This window comes from Amphiura filiformis, chromosome 20 (assembly GCF_039555335.1).
Source record: "Amphiura filiformis chromosome 20, Afil_fr2py, whole genome shotgun sequence".
NCBI lineage: Eukaryota > Metazoa > Echinodermata > Ophiuroidea > Amphilepidida > Amphiuridae > Amphiura > Amphiura filiformis.
In genome coordinates this window covers 50,658,095-50,675,930 of record NC_092647.1, presented here as the reverse complement: position 1 = coordinate 50,675,930, position 17,836 = coordinate 50,658,095, and the positions used below count along the sequence as shown (strand labels likewise).

Genomic DNA, 17,836 nt, shown 5'->3' with positions numbered 1-17,836 from the left:
ACGAAAGAGACGAAAGGCAAATACCCTCCACAAACACATTACAATAGCTTGGTCTTACAATTATACGTGTTTGTACAGTCGCCTATATCAGTAATATAGTTGTTCAAACTCCAAATAATGTTTTTGTGGAGAGTTTATGCCTCTCGTCTCTTGCATTAAAAAAAAAACGTTTAGAGGCATATATACGGTATGCTTGTAGACAAGGTTTTACGGTATGCGCCTCCAAACTCTCAAACCCCAAAATGAAAAGTTGCAATTCAATTGTGCCTGTTACACTGTGTGCTTTATTGATTGGCCTGTGGTGCTTGTGTGCAATACAACGATGCGTTCCCATTGAAAATCGTTGAAAATGCAACTTTTGATTTTGGGGTTTGAGACTTTGGAGGCGCATATCTTGGTCAATTCTTGTTCGTTTTTCACGAACAGGGTGTCCAATGAGAAAGCAAAGTCCAATTAACAAAATGTATATTTCAGAATAATCCAAAATTATCAAGTTATTGAACAGCAAGGATGAATATAACTGACGAGTTTCTTTTTGTGCCTGGTGTACTTTGAAAACGTGCTTAATTTATTGTTGTTAATAAGTTATGTATGTTTTACAAAAGTGCTGTTGTTTCAGCCACCTTTATAACATAACTTACGAACCACAAACATAACTTACGGACCTACAAAAGTATATCTGTGATATTTGAATTTTTCTACACGCTCGCTATGAATTGAGCAATGCAATTTTTGCTAAAGCTCACTACCATTCGCAAGATGCTGTGAACTACTTTTTTTGGATCTGAAATCATATTTTATTAAATAATTTCGTGTATAACACAAACATGTTTTCGATTTTTTTACTTTTACTAAGTAGGGCCGTATAAATAATATATTGTGATGTGCCCTCTGTAATTAAATTTGATTATCTATCTTTGTCTACAATTTAATGAATAATTTCATGACAGATATGAGGGATGGGAAAGCCCTTAAAGTAACCATGCAAGAGTTAATTTATTTTTTTTTTTTTTTTTTTAATCCCATTTCAGAAAAACAAATTCAATCATATCTATTTTTGGATCTTGAACATCCCCATATGTCTTAATGCGACCATTGTATATAGCATCTAGGGAAAATTATAGCTGTGATTTTCCAGTTTTACTACTTTGGTATAAAAGACAGAAGCAAGAGTTTCTCGTGGAAGATGTGAGTTAGAAAGTAGTTGCTGGTTTTCTAATCTGTTCATAGCCTGTTTGTCCTCCAATAAAGGTACATTTCAGCCAGCCAATTTGCATAGCCATTTATAACTTATCATTTTCCCGAACGTAATTCATGAAAAGGCACGTGAGTTATTTAGGTTATAAATGTAACGTGCATTTTTTACGACTTTCTTCCTAATTTTTATCTAAAACTTCAATATTCAAATAGTTTTAACGAAATGAGTACAGACATTATATTTGCTATTGCGAATACAATAATTGGCTCCTCCTCTCCCCTTTATTATCTCCCTTCTTTTTCCCTATTCACTCTTTCCTCTACCCCAGTCGCATATCCCTCTACACTCATCTACCCGTGCACTCTCCTCCAAGGAAATAGATAATAGAGTGTCGGATTATAGTAGACGTGGAGGCGTATGTCAAGATATGACTAGTTTCCAATAAGTTTGAACTAATGCCGTCTAAAAGAAAGAAAATCATTCTTGTTGTTATATCCCGGATTGCTATCTTACGTTATAGAGTTCCTGGATTATCTTGGTCCATTCAATCAATTTAATCACCTTATCGAAATAGTTAAATCATAGGGGAAAGATCATAATACCTATGGCCTCAGTCAGGTAATCTCAATTGCGAATTGTATAAAGTGCTCATAATTTTTACACACGTATAGACTAATGAAATAACTTTAACCTTTTCAACCAGTTAACTGTAGAAGTCGCGATTTAAATGGATTAATTACCATAGCCACGTGTCTATACCTTTCGTCTTAGGAGTATTGATGTAACACATAGTACATCGTCCACACCAAGTAAATAATTACAGACAGCAAACGAGCCAATAAAAATATGCCCTGCAGCGAAGCACGTGGCTCTATAAAATGCACCGTCGGCTGCTGAGGGTGGCTGATGTTACAAAATAAGCTGAATTTATACTCCGCACGCAGTGATCGATTGGTAGCTCAGCGATGTAGTATAAATTGAGATGTAGCTGCTAAGTTCCCCCCTAATACTTTTTAAAATAAGTATTTAGGGGGAACTTATAAGTTATGGACCCTATATGAATAATGTCTTTCAATATCCCCAGCCAAAATCCTATTGTTGCACTAGTACGCGTTACCTCTGCATTGAACCATATGTGTCAAAGAACAGGGATAAAGACATTGATCGTAATTCTATAGAATATTCATATCATGTAAATCACTTGCCCCTGTTTGATCAACCTCTTTGAAAAGGGCGATATTGTATTCAATCTATGATTGCAGACATACATAGGTGATGAAGTGTAATATGCTTGTAGTGCAGGTGATATATTCAAAAAATGTTTAAATATATTGCTATGGTAGCTAATCCTATTACATCATCACTTCTACGGCGAAAAGTGATGGTCAGAATTTAGTCGGTCATTACTGGATCCCGCCTGCACCAAACTGGTGTTGTTACAGCCCAATTAGGTGGATTAAATCCGCTTAAAAATCGATGTTGAATTGTATTGTGTTGTAAACTTTCATCATTCTTTTGTCTACGTGTAACACGGGTGATGGAATGCAGTTTAATATCCCTGCCAAGGCCACATAATTTCACATTTTAGGTGGGATAGACCTAAGGGGGAACCCAGCTATGGCTGCCATTGAGGTGTAGGAATGCGTGAAATTGGATTCGTCGATAATCATTGTATATGTACCGATATTCTTGCCGTTTATAGTGAGACACACTTACCGCACAAAATATATACCAACTAACATTATCGTATATTTGCAATGACCCCGAGGTCACACGGGGAATGTGTAATTGTGGCGCGAGCTATAAACAGCCCATTCAACAATATGATCATGGCGTCAAACATGTAGCTTCTGTTTTAATAACGCTTGGGGGGTTTGAATCGTTCCGAATGTCCTGTGCGCATTCTACGCATCATGAAGAAGCTCCTATTTCCGGTAATACCGCACACAATTTATACTGGTGTGTTTATAGTGCAAATATCGCGCGACAATATCCTTGATCGGTTGAGAAGGATATCGAGGTACCGTACATACATACTGATAGTGTTTATAGTGGGCAAGTATCCGGATAATTTCTGACCGGTTAGAAATTATTCCACAATGTACCGCACATCTGCTCCCAATATAAACACGCTGACTGTCTGTATAGATTTGGCAACTCAATCACCGTGTTTATAGTGGGAGCAGATGTTATAATTTCTATCCGGTCAGGAATTATCCGGATACTTGCCCCCTAAAACACTGGCAGTATATGTATGTACGGTACATCGATAACCTTCTCAACCGAAGGATATTGTCGCGAGATATTTGCACTATATTAAATAAAATTAATTGAATTAAAATTTAAAGTACACCAATGTGGGCATTTACATTCCTCTTCTACTCTATTGAATAAAGCTGTATCATGCCCAAACGACTATTTTATGTTAATTAACTCTTATCTCCTGATCATAAAGTCTCACATAATAAAGTTTGATTTAAAGGCCCATTCAATGATTTGCTCATCCGAATGATCGACAAAATCATCACAATTCAGGTTTTGGTACCTTTGTCATTGCCATAGATGTGATAACATAGCCTGCTAGTGGTTCAGCTGAAAGCTGTGTATTTAAGACAAAATAAGGCATTTACATGAAATCTGTAATTTATATACTGACAATATATAAATTAGCTACATGTATTTGAATGGGGCTTCAACTTCATAAATACTGCTGTTTTCTTTGTTTTTTGCCTATTTTTTCATTACAAAAATACCAAATGACAATTTCATTGACTTATTCTTCACTTTTAAGCAATTTATAAATAATTTTAATTTTTAACACTTGCGCTGGGATCACTGAATGGGTCTATAAGCCCAAGAAATCCTATATCTACGTCAATTTGTTTTTAGTTTATTTTATGTAATTTCTGCTAAGCAGACGATTTTTATTTCTGTATGATCTGCTGCCCTATATGAGGCAACTAACGATTTAGGTAATTGAAACTGTCAGCTTGATAAATTTTATCTCCAGCGCTGACAAGATAAACCCCTTTTGTTGTATGAAAACACAATTACAATGGTGTATTTCCGATCCGCTGTGATTAAGTGACTACATAAGTTTATTTTTAAGCATCATCAATTGACTTTTAAATATCGAGATACTATCGTAGCGTGTGACATATATCCTCTGTACGATCGATTTTATTTGTCAAATTGACATGCAAATTTAATTTCTAAATGCATAAAACAAGAAATATGTACCAAGCATTGAGGATTTTCAAGTGAATTTTTTTTAAATTTCTAATTCCACCAATCATACAGCAGATACTTGTGTGTAAAGCATAAGGTGTTTGCATATTAATAACTTTTCGTCAGCATTGTATGTTGCTACGTTAGAAACATGCGAGACTATCCTCCGCGAAATTACTTTAAAATTAAGCTACCAACATGATACCAGCATGTTGTTCTTCAAAAGACAAAATACCAGCACTTCATGTCAAACTACTCTTATTCGTTGTAAGAGTAAGTATTGATGGAACAAGATTAGTTACCGTAGCAATAGGTGAAAATAATTTGTGAATGTATTGCCCTGTACAGGACGTCTGCTGTAACTCTGCATCACACCATTGATTATCAATCATTGATTGATCATAATTCTATGTAAATTTCACATAAGGCCAAAAAACGTTGTTTATTTGTCCTCGACCGCCCGTTCGTCAGATTTAGCTAGGACAAGGGATACTCCAAATCCGAAAAAAAAAATCGAAAATAGTCCCACGTCCCAATTTGTTACTTTTTCACATCCTCTAAAGGAGGGATAGGACTATAATACACTAGCCAGTACGGTATTATTTTGAACTGATAGAATATAACAAATTGACTTTTTATAACAAATTTTGATGATTTCCTCAAAACATTCGCTCTCTATTGTCACGCTATTACTACGTAACAAAGTCAACACCATTCCATTCGCATGTCCGTGATATACTTATATAACTTATAAGTTCCCTCTGAATACTTTTTAAAGTAAAGTGAACAATACGAAATACAAAGGTGTACAAAGGTATGGGTAGCCGTATTTGTTTGACACATAATGGACTAAATTATAGCGTCACACGTCATTGCGTTCAGTCACAATAGTTCATTGTGTAAAAAAGAGACCGTTTTAAACAGTCAGTCATTTCAAATATTGAGTTTTGGTTTTGGTTTTGGTCACGTGGTTTCCTATTATCCTGCTGAAGCTCTTGACTGGCATGTTTATCAATACTTTGTTTGTACCATTTGTTAGAAACTTCAAATGTGTAGCAAACAGTTTTGGTTTTCATTTCAGTTTATTTCATAATAGGAAACCAAGTCTATTCATATGTTTGTTACAGAAAACCTGACTGCTATGGACTCAAGTGAAACTTTTAAAACGGCCTCTTTTCTTACGTAATCAACCATTGTGACTGAACGCAATGACGTGTGACGCTATAAATTGGTCCACACGTGTAAAATAAACATGACTATACAAATCTCTGTACATTTTTACATTTCGTAAAATATTTTGGACTTATTTTAAAAGTATTAGGGTGAACTTATAAGTTGTGAACCCTATAGCTATGAAAATATTATTGTGAGGGCAATATCTAAAATATTATGTACCGGTACATCGCTGTTGGTAAAGTGCCGACGTGTTGCAAAAGTACAACTTTATCTTGTCTGCTGTGTGGCCTTAGATACCACAATCGTAGACATAACATTACGGCAGATGTCCACCTGGAAGAAGTTAATCCAAAGGTGGCCCATGAAGAGACATTGGTCCAAACGAAACCGTGGTCACATGGAGAGACATTGGTGTCCGATACGGCTGAATTTCCACTGATGAAGGGGAAATCCGTCCGCCTCCTCTTTTAAAGGAGGCGTACAGTAAGGAAAACATATGCAGTGCATTTTCAAACCTTATCCAAAGGCTTAATATATAGTATAGATTTCCTCAGTTGTTATCCAACTTCGAAATGAATGTTAGCGAACATTTTAATGCAAAATATTTTCACCTCCAACTAAAGCTTGGTTAGGACATTGGTATAATAGCACTATCTCTCTCAGATCAATAGTGAATGTGCGCGAAACACAGTACAAACACTTGTATCATCTGTAAAGTCAAATCTTCCTGGTTATACAGACATTATCCATAATCTGCATGAATAGGTTGTCTTATGGATCAGTACTCATATTGTAATATGGATATGTGATGTCATTGCAACCTTTCCGGTTGCAGTTTACAGTGACATCAAAAATTGCTTTGTTAAAGTACAAGTAAATTTCGCTTCATCATAAATAAAATTATGGGAAATCTAAACTTCTAATTCATTGTTAGGCCTTTGGATAAAGTTGGATTAAGTATGTTCTTGAAATGGCTTGAATATTTCTACTTACCATTCACCCCCTTTAAAGCTGTTTTGGCTTAATGCAGAGTCAATGTACATTTATTTGCACCTGTATGATTAGTTTCTTCGAAAAGAGCGGTATTGTATTGAATCTGTTATTGTATACATACACAGACATGACAGACAGGTGATATGTGCAGCCTATTTTTAGTACAGGGCAATACATACAACATTTTTTTCACCTATGGGCCGCCACACAAAAAACCTCATCTGGTTTCAATGGCCGTAAAATGTTTAAACATATTAATTTTATATTTTCTTCAAACATCTCCACAATATAACTTCAACGAATCGCTGATTTCTCATCCTTCATGTTCAGAAAAATATGTTTTCCTTCTTGTTTTCAGCTGCTTTTTCATCTAGTCAATAACAAAAACAAGTCCCTCTTGTGCATTGCTTATGTTACTTTTCTAGGAATTTTACAATGCCTCGGTATATGTATTACGCACAATTCTGCGTTTATATTTTTCCGCGCCATTTAACGTAATTTGTAAATTTCCATGTAATCCATTTTCTCTTTTTTATAATTGGGCTCGCGTCACAAACACAAACTCTGTACCGTAGCTTAGATTTTCTTGATTCAATTTTAATCACGATACGCACTGATGACTTAATCGTTATGCTTGCATACTTTTTCAAAATATATTTCTTCGCGTGTAAGAAAAACACAACGGACGGTAGGTACGGGTCGGTACACTTTTATTTCAATTTGTTAATAGACATGCAAGCTTTAGGTGATTATTCTTAGAAGACATGACAGGTATATAGTAGCTACTGTTTAAATTGTGATTGATACATTTGTACCTATTATAATCACTTTAAACCTATTATAATAGGCCTATGTTTATCTTAACACTCATACAGCCATGATTTATTTAATATTGAAAGTTTATTTTTCAAACCTGATTTTTTGGCATGTGCTGACACAATCATGTCACAACTTACACTAAATGGAATCAGCCAAATTAGTTATTTTGTCAGGCAATTTTGACGTTATAACTTATATCATTATTCATACATTAAATCCCCTATAGAGAGTCTGCAGGTTGCTACGGTCTTAATTCCCTGTTGTAAAGCACATTGTAATTATATTACGTAACTGACCTGATTCTGTGACTGCACTGACGCTGAGACAGTACTGTAAAGAACACCTTTTAAGGATAAGCAAATTGTGATAAAAAGTCCTTTGATTTTACATTTTTTTAAATCGGCCACACGTGCACTTATTCCCGCCATGTATTTCATTTCATATGTAATTCGGATGTGAAGCAGGCGACTACAAAGTTTCTACATGTACTAAATCCAAAGTGGTTATGGCACCTGGCAGTAAATTTGACCGAAGTCCCCATACAGTTTTTGCACATAAGACATAAAGGTGTTTGCTTTTTTCCAGTTCTTCTTTTACCGTGAAATGTTTAGCGTTATTCTGTAACATGGTGGAGCAAAAGCATATTTTCCATGTAAGTAGATGGTGGTGAAGCTATGGTAGACATCATCCATAAATTCTGCGTAGAAGTTTTTACAAAACTTACGCCGCTGGAACAGTGGATTACCAATGTTATTGTTCCCCTTCCGAAGAAAGGAGACCTCAGCCTCATGAACAACTATAGAGGGATCACACTGATGTCACATGTTGATCCTGTAAATAAGAAGTAATCAGTCCGGATTTAGACCAGACAGAAGCTGTGCATAGCAAAACAGCAAACGCATATCCTCCGTAGAATCATGGAGGCTTCCCATAGTTACGAACGTCCACTCACTACAACATTCATTGACCTCATGAAAGCCTTTGATCCAATCAGCAGGAAGATGATGTTTCCTGTTTTGCCGCACTATGGTATCCTAGAGAGCATCGAAAAGGCAATACGTGCACTGTATACTAATTCACAAAGCGCCGTATTGGTGGATGGCCACATCTCGAATCCATTCCTAGTGACTACTGGAGTATTGCAGGGGGTGTTCTAGTTTCATTCCTATTCATTGTTCTCATCGACTATTTGATGAAGATGGCTACCAAGGGGACTGACAGTGGTGTTGAAACACATCCGCGTCGTTCCAGGCGATATACTGTCAAGGTGGTGAACGACTTGGATTTCGCTGACGATATTGCCTTACTTGAATCTTCCATCTCGCGGGTACAGGCACAGCTGACCAGGACAGTGGCTGCAGCAGAAAGTCTAGTTCTCGCCATCATTGTTCCAAAAACCGAGTACATGGACATCAACTGCAATCCACAGCCATCCGGCCACTCCAAGTATACGGAGATCCCATCAAGTATGTCATTGATTTTAAATATCTTGGTTCTATGATGGGCTCTAGCACCAGTGACGTCTCCCGACGGAAGGCGCTTGCATGGTATGCATTTTGGAAACTGGAGCATCTGTTGAACTGTTGCAATAAAAGTCAAGCTTTTTCACACTACTTGTGTTACAGTATTGCTCTATGGCTGTGAGTTCTAGGTGATATCTACTAACATGGATAACAATGGTACATTATGTTACAGGATACAGGATGCTGAACATTAAGCGCACTGACCATGTTAGTAATGAAAGGGTCTATACCATCACCAGCACTGTGTCCCGACAACTACGATTCCTGAGACATATACTGAAGATGCCGGAAGATGAACCATGCAGAATATTATGCTCGCTACACCCCATTACATGGTAAAAGAAGACCTGGAAGGCAATGAACATCCTACTTGTCTTATGTGCACAACTGCTGGTGGACTTGCACACTTTTTACTGCCAGATGCCATTACCACGTTGGCTTCAAATCGTAGTACATGGAGAAACTTTGTAGTCATCTGCTTCACAGCCGAATGAAATGAATGAATGAATGAATGAATGAATGAAATTAAATGAATGTTAGAAACACGTATACAAAATTTTAACGAAATCCGTTGATAGTAATCTCTCCAAAATGAAGTAGATTTAAAAAAGGGACACGGTGTTTGAATGTAGTAACAAATTTCAACACAGGGGGTTATCTTTAAATAACATTTAATATCATAATTAGGCATAAATGTTTTTGTCTTTTGCTGGATACATATTCAAAGGGAATATGGTGGATATGATAACACACATAATTTCCCTCAGAATAAAACGATTACTTAATTAATAATCCTTTAGACCTTTACCAGTGAATTTTCGTCCCATGATATTTATTTTCAGAAAAATTTAAAATAACTCTGCATGAGGCTACCTGCAACAAATGTGGGGACATATTTTCTCAAAACATATCGTACATGTACCCTTGAAATGGACAGAAACCTTCCCCGACAGTTATTACTAATATTATTTTAGCATTTTGAGAATAAAGAAATAAAATCAGATGATTAATTTTCAAATATATTGAACTAATTTCATAAATCTCCTCCAAATGAATTAAATAGTACGACTAGTACTGCTTGGATTGTACATGTAGTGTGGTTAAAATCTAGCTTTGTGAAGATCAGAAATGAAGTAAGAAACTCATGAAATGCGGGAAAGCGAAACTAAAATATACAACAATTGTCTTGATTTAAAAAAAATGTTGTTAAAATGTCATTGTAAAATGTTTTGGCAATTGTTTTTGCAAACTATTTTACCAACACTTAAATACCAATTATGTTAGAATTATGCAGCAATTTTTCACAAATGTTTTAATGTTATTGAAACGTTTTTTATCTTTTATAATATATCCTTTATATAACCCGACATCCAAACGTTTTTTTATTTTATTTTGTGAAACGTTTTGTGTATACTAGCTCAATCAGACTAGTGTACAATAAGACCGAATATTCCGCACTGCACAGATGTGCAACCTATTACATCTCGCCATTGCTATGACGTGAGACGCAAAGGCAATCCTAAGGATTAATGCCAGAATTTAGCATGATTAATAGGGATAAATAAAAAATGGTAAGAAGTAGGATAATGAAGGTTTGGACTAGGGTTAAATAAGGAATACACCAGATTTTTGAAGAAAAGATAAATCCCTGCAATAGTCTACTTCACATGATGCTCTTTTGATTTTTGAATTATGGAACGCGTATATAATATAGGAATCTGAAAACATATTTTCATATTCCAAGACGTATGTTTCGAGCAAGAAAGGGTCAGTATTCTGGAAGTATCAATCGAACAAACAAATACACAATAAAAAGGTGTATTAGATATTTGCTTACCTTCTTCGCATCCTCTGCATGCTGGAAAGAAGAAAATTAATTTAATTAATTTAATTAATACAGTCATTACCTAAATGAGCGAATAAAAAAGCGATTATAAATGAAGGCCAATTAATGACAAAGGTCCAATAATCAAATGAGTGAAGAGTGAAAACATTAATGGAAAGAATAACAAGAGGAGAAAAGAAAGGAACACGAAAGGAAGAAAACATGAAAAACAGAAAAGGAAACAAATGAGGTAAACCAGAGAGCACCGACTCATTTCTTCCCGGTATTGTTGAGGCAAAAATAAAAGAAATTCCCCGTTGCTTCATTTGACTCGGTATATGTGACGTGTCGTGTCAAAAGGAGACACTTTTGGGCAGGATCGTAAATGGAGAAATAGCCAAAAATCTGCCCGGGGTGATTTTTTAACAATTTGGGTACCGTATGTATGTTAATGTTTAATTGTACTTATTTGTTTTTCATGTCTGCGCCTCGGAATAGTTCTACTAGATTGATGGCGCATTACAAATGCTTGTTATTATTATTATTATTATTATTATTATTATTATTATTATTATTATTATTATTATTATTATTATTATTATTATTATTATTATTATTATTATTATTATTATTATTATTATTATTATTATTATTATTATTATTATTATTATTATTATTATTGTTGTTGTTATGTCCGATTGGGTTAAACGGCGTTGTGGAGCAAAATATCTCTATTTTTTAGATATGAAAAAACCTCAAAATTTATAACCTGACCAAAAGTGTCTCCTTTTGACATGACACGTCACATACACACAAATACCGTTTTATTTCAATAGATTGAACATAAATTTGGTATTTTACATTATTGTGGCCCGTGATCGGGGTCAATATTGGTGGGGGTACTCTTCCCCCACCATGTCCCTCTGGCTGTTGCGAACCGTTTTGCGTGTCGCTCATGAAGGGCAAAATAGTGTATTATATAAGTATATGCGCCCGGCAAACTTCGATTCAAAGTGCGTATGTTTTCGGTTTGCGTGTAACACGTGGTACCAAAAACGTATGTTAAGCACTACATACACAAAACTTTCCATTTGTGGGCTTTTAGCCGATAAATGCACGAGGTGCACTGTCTGCCCCAAGAAACAAACCAATAGCGGATTTATCATTACACATGGAGCAATAATTATTATGAGTCGGTACTCTTTAGGTATATTTTCTTTGGGAAGTACAAATATTAACTGTTCCGTTACCCAAAGACCCGGAGCAAGTCGACATAGTATTAAGTTTTTAGCTAAGGTCTTTAAAACGTATTTGAGAATTTCAATTATTGTTGGTTGGCTTTCGTTAATCCCATTTAGGTTAGTGCATTTGAACAAAAACTTCTATTGCGCTTGGTTCTTGATAACTACAAAGAACTTTTGGCACATTGAATCACGTCGTCAGAAATAAACATGGTACAAAAACAATGTTGGTGTATTTTAAAGCAAACAAGTCGTGGTGTAGAAATGAGTCACATTAATAATACACTGAAGCTGTCATATTCAGCATTTTTGTTTAAGTGACATGAGGCTTTTTACACGATGACCATACAGGGTGTCCCTGAAAGAATTGTGCTGCCGCAAACTTTAATTTTTTCGGCATGCGGTATTAAATGTCCGAACCAAACCAAACTACATACAGACTTGGCATTAAGTATAGAATATGTCTTCACGAAGTGCCAAGACCAATAAGGAAGGGGTCTGCATAAATCGCACGGGCTGGGGTGTGTCGAATGGTGTAAAATAATTCTTTGATAGAAAATGCGCTTTCCATGAGTTTACATTATTGTGCTCATAATGTAGTGCATTTGCCTAAAATGGCGAATTGTAATGAGGCTGAATATGAGCTTTGTGGGGACACAATTTCAGACTTTATGCAACATTGTTCTGGTATTATCCAATTTTGGGGGATTTGAGGTGATATTTCCTAAACTTCCTCAGCAATTGGCGTTCGTCAGTGCTGAATTGCACTTGCAATGTTTCTTTTTTTGCAAAGAGGAAGAGCTTAAAATATGGCTCTTAAAATGACCGTGGTCAGAAAGTTTGAATATCCCTCACTGTGGTCAAATTTTATAAATTAACGGTACAAAAACAACTGCGCGGATTTCAGGTTGTCCAATGAACACACATTGTTTATTTGTGTACAGAAAGTTTATAACATTTGGCGTCAGGGGCCGTTTAAACTTTCTGAGTGCGTACCACTTTTAAGAGCCATTTTTTCAAAACCTCCCACATTCCCAACTGGTACAACAAGTGCATTTTACATCTGATCAACACTTATTGCTATTTAGGTTCAATACACATCACATCCAACTTTGATAAATTTGATAATTTCAGAACAATGTTCAGAAATTCAAAACAACTCAAATTCTGTGTCCTTTCATCCGCCATTTTAGGCTTATTCACTACATTATGAGCACCATAATATAAACTCATGGAAAGCATATTTTCAATCAAAAATAACTTGACACCATCACCTGAAACACCCCAATAAATATCTAACCCGTGCGGTTTATGCAGACCCTTTTCAGGTTAGTTTTGACACTTCAGGAAGAAATATTCCATACTTCATGTTAAGTCTGTAGTTGAATAAAATTACCAACATCCTGATGATACACATCACAGTCTCACTATCGCTGAGAAATGATGGATTACCATATGAAAAATCCTAGCAATAATAATTTCTTGCTTTTTGGAGCAAATGTGTTAAACTTTAATAATTTCATATACTAACACAGAGACACTTTTATAAAAACTAGCTATCGCACATACTTCTTTTTTGACTATTGACAGCTCCGAAAGGAGGAAAGCATGAAAAACAGAAAAGAAAATACAGCTTAATGTAACCAATGAGGTTAAACCAGGTTTTGTTGGGGGAGGGGCAAAGACAAAACAAAAATCCCCGTTGCTATCATTTGACTATTGATGATATGAATAAATCTGCTTTACATTATAATTTCAATGAAAATCTACCCTATTTTTAAAGTACCAGTGCTAATAAATGATACTTTGCGGAATGATGCTCTTAATCGTAAAATTGGTACTCAAACAATGCTGATAAAATAATCGTAATAAAATATGAAAATTGCTGGTGTTTATATTTTGAGTTTCTTTATATTCACATGCATTCACCCTTTACAGCATTACGTTTTGTTACCTGGAGAGATTTGATGATGTCTCACCTTATTTTTCAACCAAATCGACGGTAATAACTCTTGTAGTGAATTATCAACATTTAACCACAAATTGCCTCAGGCAAAACTCACATCCTGGGAACCAAATATGTAACTCATGTAACTCATTGACCCATGTGTGCCATATACTGGCTCTAGCTATAATGACAGCCTGGTGATGTGGTCAACTCATTGACAGATTCCAAACTCAGGAGGGAATTCAATTTTTGATCAATTCTCTTCAGGTAGTGAAACGTAATGAGTACATAGCAGCAGCTGTGTTTGTAGTTTAACAATCACGTATATATGCACATTTATGCAAATTCGGATGTTTTCTAATAATGAACACCATTTACTTAGAAAAAAAAGGAAATTTTCAGACAATATAGCCTTTTAGCTACAATGTGAGACCAACATCACATACTTGACATGATATTCAAATGTTGACAATTTGGGCGAGCTTACATGGAATTGACCAATTACAAAGATTTGAAAATACCACCTCATTGTTTATCCATTCCATCAGTCAAAGTCCACTGTTTGAAATAAGCCCTATGCAGTACAATTCATGATGCAGTTATGTCTACAGAAGAATTCACCACGACCTTTGCAGGACTTAAAAGCTATTACACCAAGATAACACTCATTGAAAACAGCTCAGCTATGTTAAATCAGATCTTCTCTGGTTAAATCCACACTACACATGTTTCTGTTTTACCTGTGCAATGAGCAATGAGCTGGTATTATAGTTTCAGTTGGGTGAACGATTATAAAGCAAACGCAACGTAACAATAATGTGCGGGCCTTTGTTTATGAAAATGAGAAACATAATGGTTTATGACATATAATTTAGGACATGTTACAAAAATATATTTTCTAGAATTTCAGAGAGTACTTTAAATATTGGCCGGTTATTTTTCACACAGTGACGCTAACTAGGCAATGCCCATATACCTATAACATGCACTGTTTGTAGAAGTCACGCGTCAATGGTGAGAGTACTATGTATTATGTATAGGAAAATAGACAGCAACTGCAGTATGTTGCACCCCAAAACTCGACTGTTATGCGATACAACTGTCTGAGACTGCACTTCAAAATGTTCTGCGTCACATGAAGTTGCACCACAACTTTCAAAATGGGTGCAAGAGTGCACTATAAGGGAAATAAATAAATTCGAAAACTTAGTCAAACATATCTTCACCAATCACGGCAACATAGCCTCATGATCAGTGCTTGGTACTCCAGAAGGTAGATCATTGCGCAATATTTCAATCACTGGAAGGGATTGAAAATGAGACATTTTCGTAAAATTCTTATTTTCCATAAAGGACACTGTTAATTTTCAAAATTCAACAATCTGTTTTATTGTGCAAATGCAGGAAGTGATTCGGTCATGCTTGATTCGAACACTAAAATAGCAATATTGAATTTAAGTTCCGTGAGGGAAACCATGTAGAATCCCTTGATGAATTTTGATCATGAAACTATGAACAGTTAACAAACATAGTTAATTCACAATTAACGTATGTGAATATCACGTCACCACTATTTGTATAGAAGAAAACTGCCCTACTGAAGCCTTTTGACTAATGACAAGATTTAGCCCTATGACCCTTTACTCGTAATTAAAGGGCATTCCATGCAACCAAGTACACGTCAATATCAACACCTTTTGAAAAATAATACGTACGGTATATCGACCCGACATAACCTTCGACACCGATTACACCCGATATTGGGTTGGAGCCTTTGGCGTAAGTATTGGCGTTTCAACAACAAAAATAGTAAAACATCAAGAAGCAGAAATAAGCAAAGAAACGGAAAAAGAAAGTAGAGTATAAATATTGAACAAAACAATAAATGGAATTATAAACACGTGTTAATTGTTGATTTAGTTGATTTACAACATCTAATAAGTATGTTTGATCACGCGCTGACACATTGCATGTTAAAAGATTAAATACATACATTTGCTACAAAATCAAATATTATTTGATTCACGCTATCCCCGGACGCTATCATTCGTTGAAACGCAAAACTTATCTGCCTCAGCTATCTTGATATTTCGTCTTACAAAATCATTTATCATTAGGAAGAATACAGAGCCATGCTATGAAATAAACCAGAGTATTAGCTTTTGTTTGCTTAAATCACAGCATCATCGTGCGAATAATGCCACATATTCGTATTTTAAATAAGAACACGTAAATATACATTTTCCAAGACAGATACCAAGAAACAAATAAACACACTAAACATTTAGTGTTGCGCTTACCATTAATAGGTATAATTTCATATCCAAGAATAAGTACATAGAGGAAGAGAGCTTTGAAAACTTTTGTCCAACATGGTTGTAACATCTTCCACCAAATCCACTCTCGTACTGACAGTGCAAAATAATCTCCACAATACGTCTTTGAGAGACTGAAAGAATCGCTCAAGTATTAATTCGCGAGGTGGCGAATTTGAGAGAAAAGCGTACTACTTTTTGAATAGGTCTTGAACTGGTGTTTCTATCACTATCGGTTATTTATAAGAAACAAATTTGATACCCTCCTACAGAATGCGTTAGGATTTACATCGTATACTGCGGGGACAATAATTAAAGTAATGGTGTACCATTTCCATGAGATAATAGTCGAGAAATTCAATCGGAGTAATGCACTATCAATGAAGAAAGAAATGCGTGTTACCAGTCTGTCATTGAAACTTACAGAAATCGTATTATTACTCATCAACTTCAGTTGTAAAATAATGATTGCTAGGTTCTGACGAGAATGTTATTTAAAGATCGTTCCATCGATTATCGTTGATAGTTGTCATTCATTCGTTGTAAACAATAGAATGTTGATTTTCTAGCCATTTTAATGCTAAAGTGGTCCAATGTGAGTTGAAATTTGATGCGATGTTACAAAATGTAAATCAATTGTTTTATTCTAATATCTGATTTATGCGTGTGTATCAGTTTACACTTTGGAAATGAAACTCTAATACAGATTATACACTATTAATGCGATACCTATTTTATATGTGAATAAAAACATTAGCCCGTAGACAATTAGATACCATGAGACCTTGTATTTAGTCTAAATAATTTAGATCCGCCATAGAACGTTTGTAAGTCAGCCTTAAGGGTAGACTAGGTATTGTTGATCGAAGTAGCCAAAAATCGATTTTTATTATCTAAATCAATTATATTATTGAAAGATAACACTTTGATGTTTTGCAAAAAGTTCATTCTACAAATCATATACTTTGAAAATTTGCTTGCATTATTGCTGTTAATGAGTTATGTACGTTTCCAAAAGTGTTGTTTCAGCCCTCTTTACAACATAACTCAAGAATCACAGAACCCTACACACTCGCTATGAAATGATCAATGCAATATCTTCCAAAGTTCACTACTATTCCCAAGATGCTGTGAACCACCAAATCGCAACAGTTTAAAATAGTTGCTAACCTTAAGTCTTTTGTCCTATTTGTACAACTCATAACATTGTACTTCATCGTTTAGCCTGGATTTCTGTCTTGTTTTAGTGACACCAAAAGTAGTCTCCTTCGCAGGGAGATTTCGTAATCTCGGAATTACCTAACCCTCTAATAAATTTTAAAGACGTAACACGATGAAGATATATCCGAAAGCTTTTCTAGTATCTAGTATCTGCGTTTGATACTGTAAAAATACTGTAAAAATAGAGCTTCGCGTGACTATCGTCACTAACTTGTTGGTCATCATGCTCATGGTCACAACTCATGATTGGTAAGTCCTGACTAACGTATTGAAAGCATTGTTTACACATCGTCAGAAATATTTCAGCCAATCAAAAGGGCCTCGTACTATGTTATCTTTGGCAGACTGC

At 35.3% G+C, this 17,836-nt stretch overlaps 1 protein-coding gene across 2 annotated transcripts in view; it reads right to left on the bottom strand.

Annotated features, from left to right (window-relative positions):
* Window positions 1–16,466, bottom strand: part of LOC140141947 (uncharacterized) — a 35,939-nt gene extending 19,473 nt beyond the window's left edge. Inside the window, exons 1-3 of one of the 2 annotated variants that reach the window (XM_072163837.1) lie at window positions 16,252–16,466; window positions 13,573–13,593; window positions 10,775–10,795 (exon numbers count right to left, since the gene is read on the bottom strand). In XM_072163837.1, the coding sequence (XP_072019938.1) occupies window positions 10,775–10,795; window positions 13,573–13,593; window positions 16,252–16,336 (127 nt within the window). In that variant the 5' untranslated portion in view covers window positions 16,337–16,466. The remainder of the gene's footprint in view (window positions 1–10,774; window positions 10,796–13,572; window positions 13,594–16,251) is intronic. The other variant, XM_072163838.1, reaches the window with a different exon arrangement.
* Between the last annotated feature and the right edge of the window lie 1,370 nt (window positions 16,467–17,836).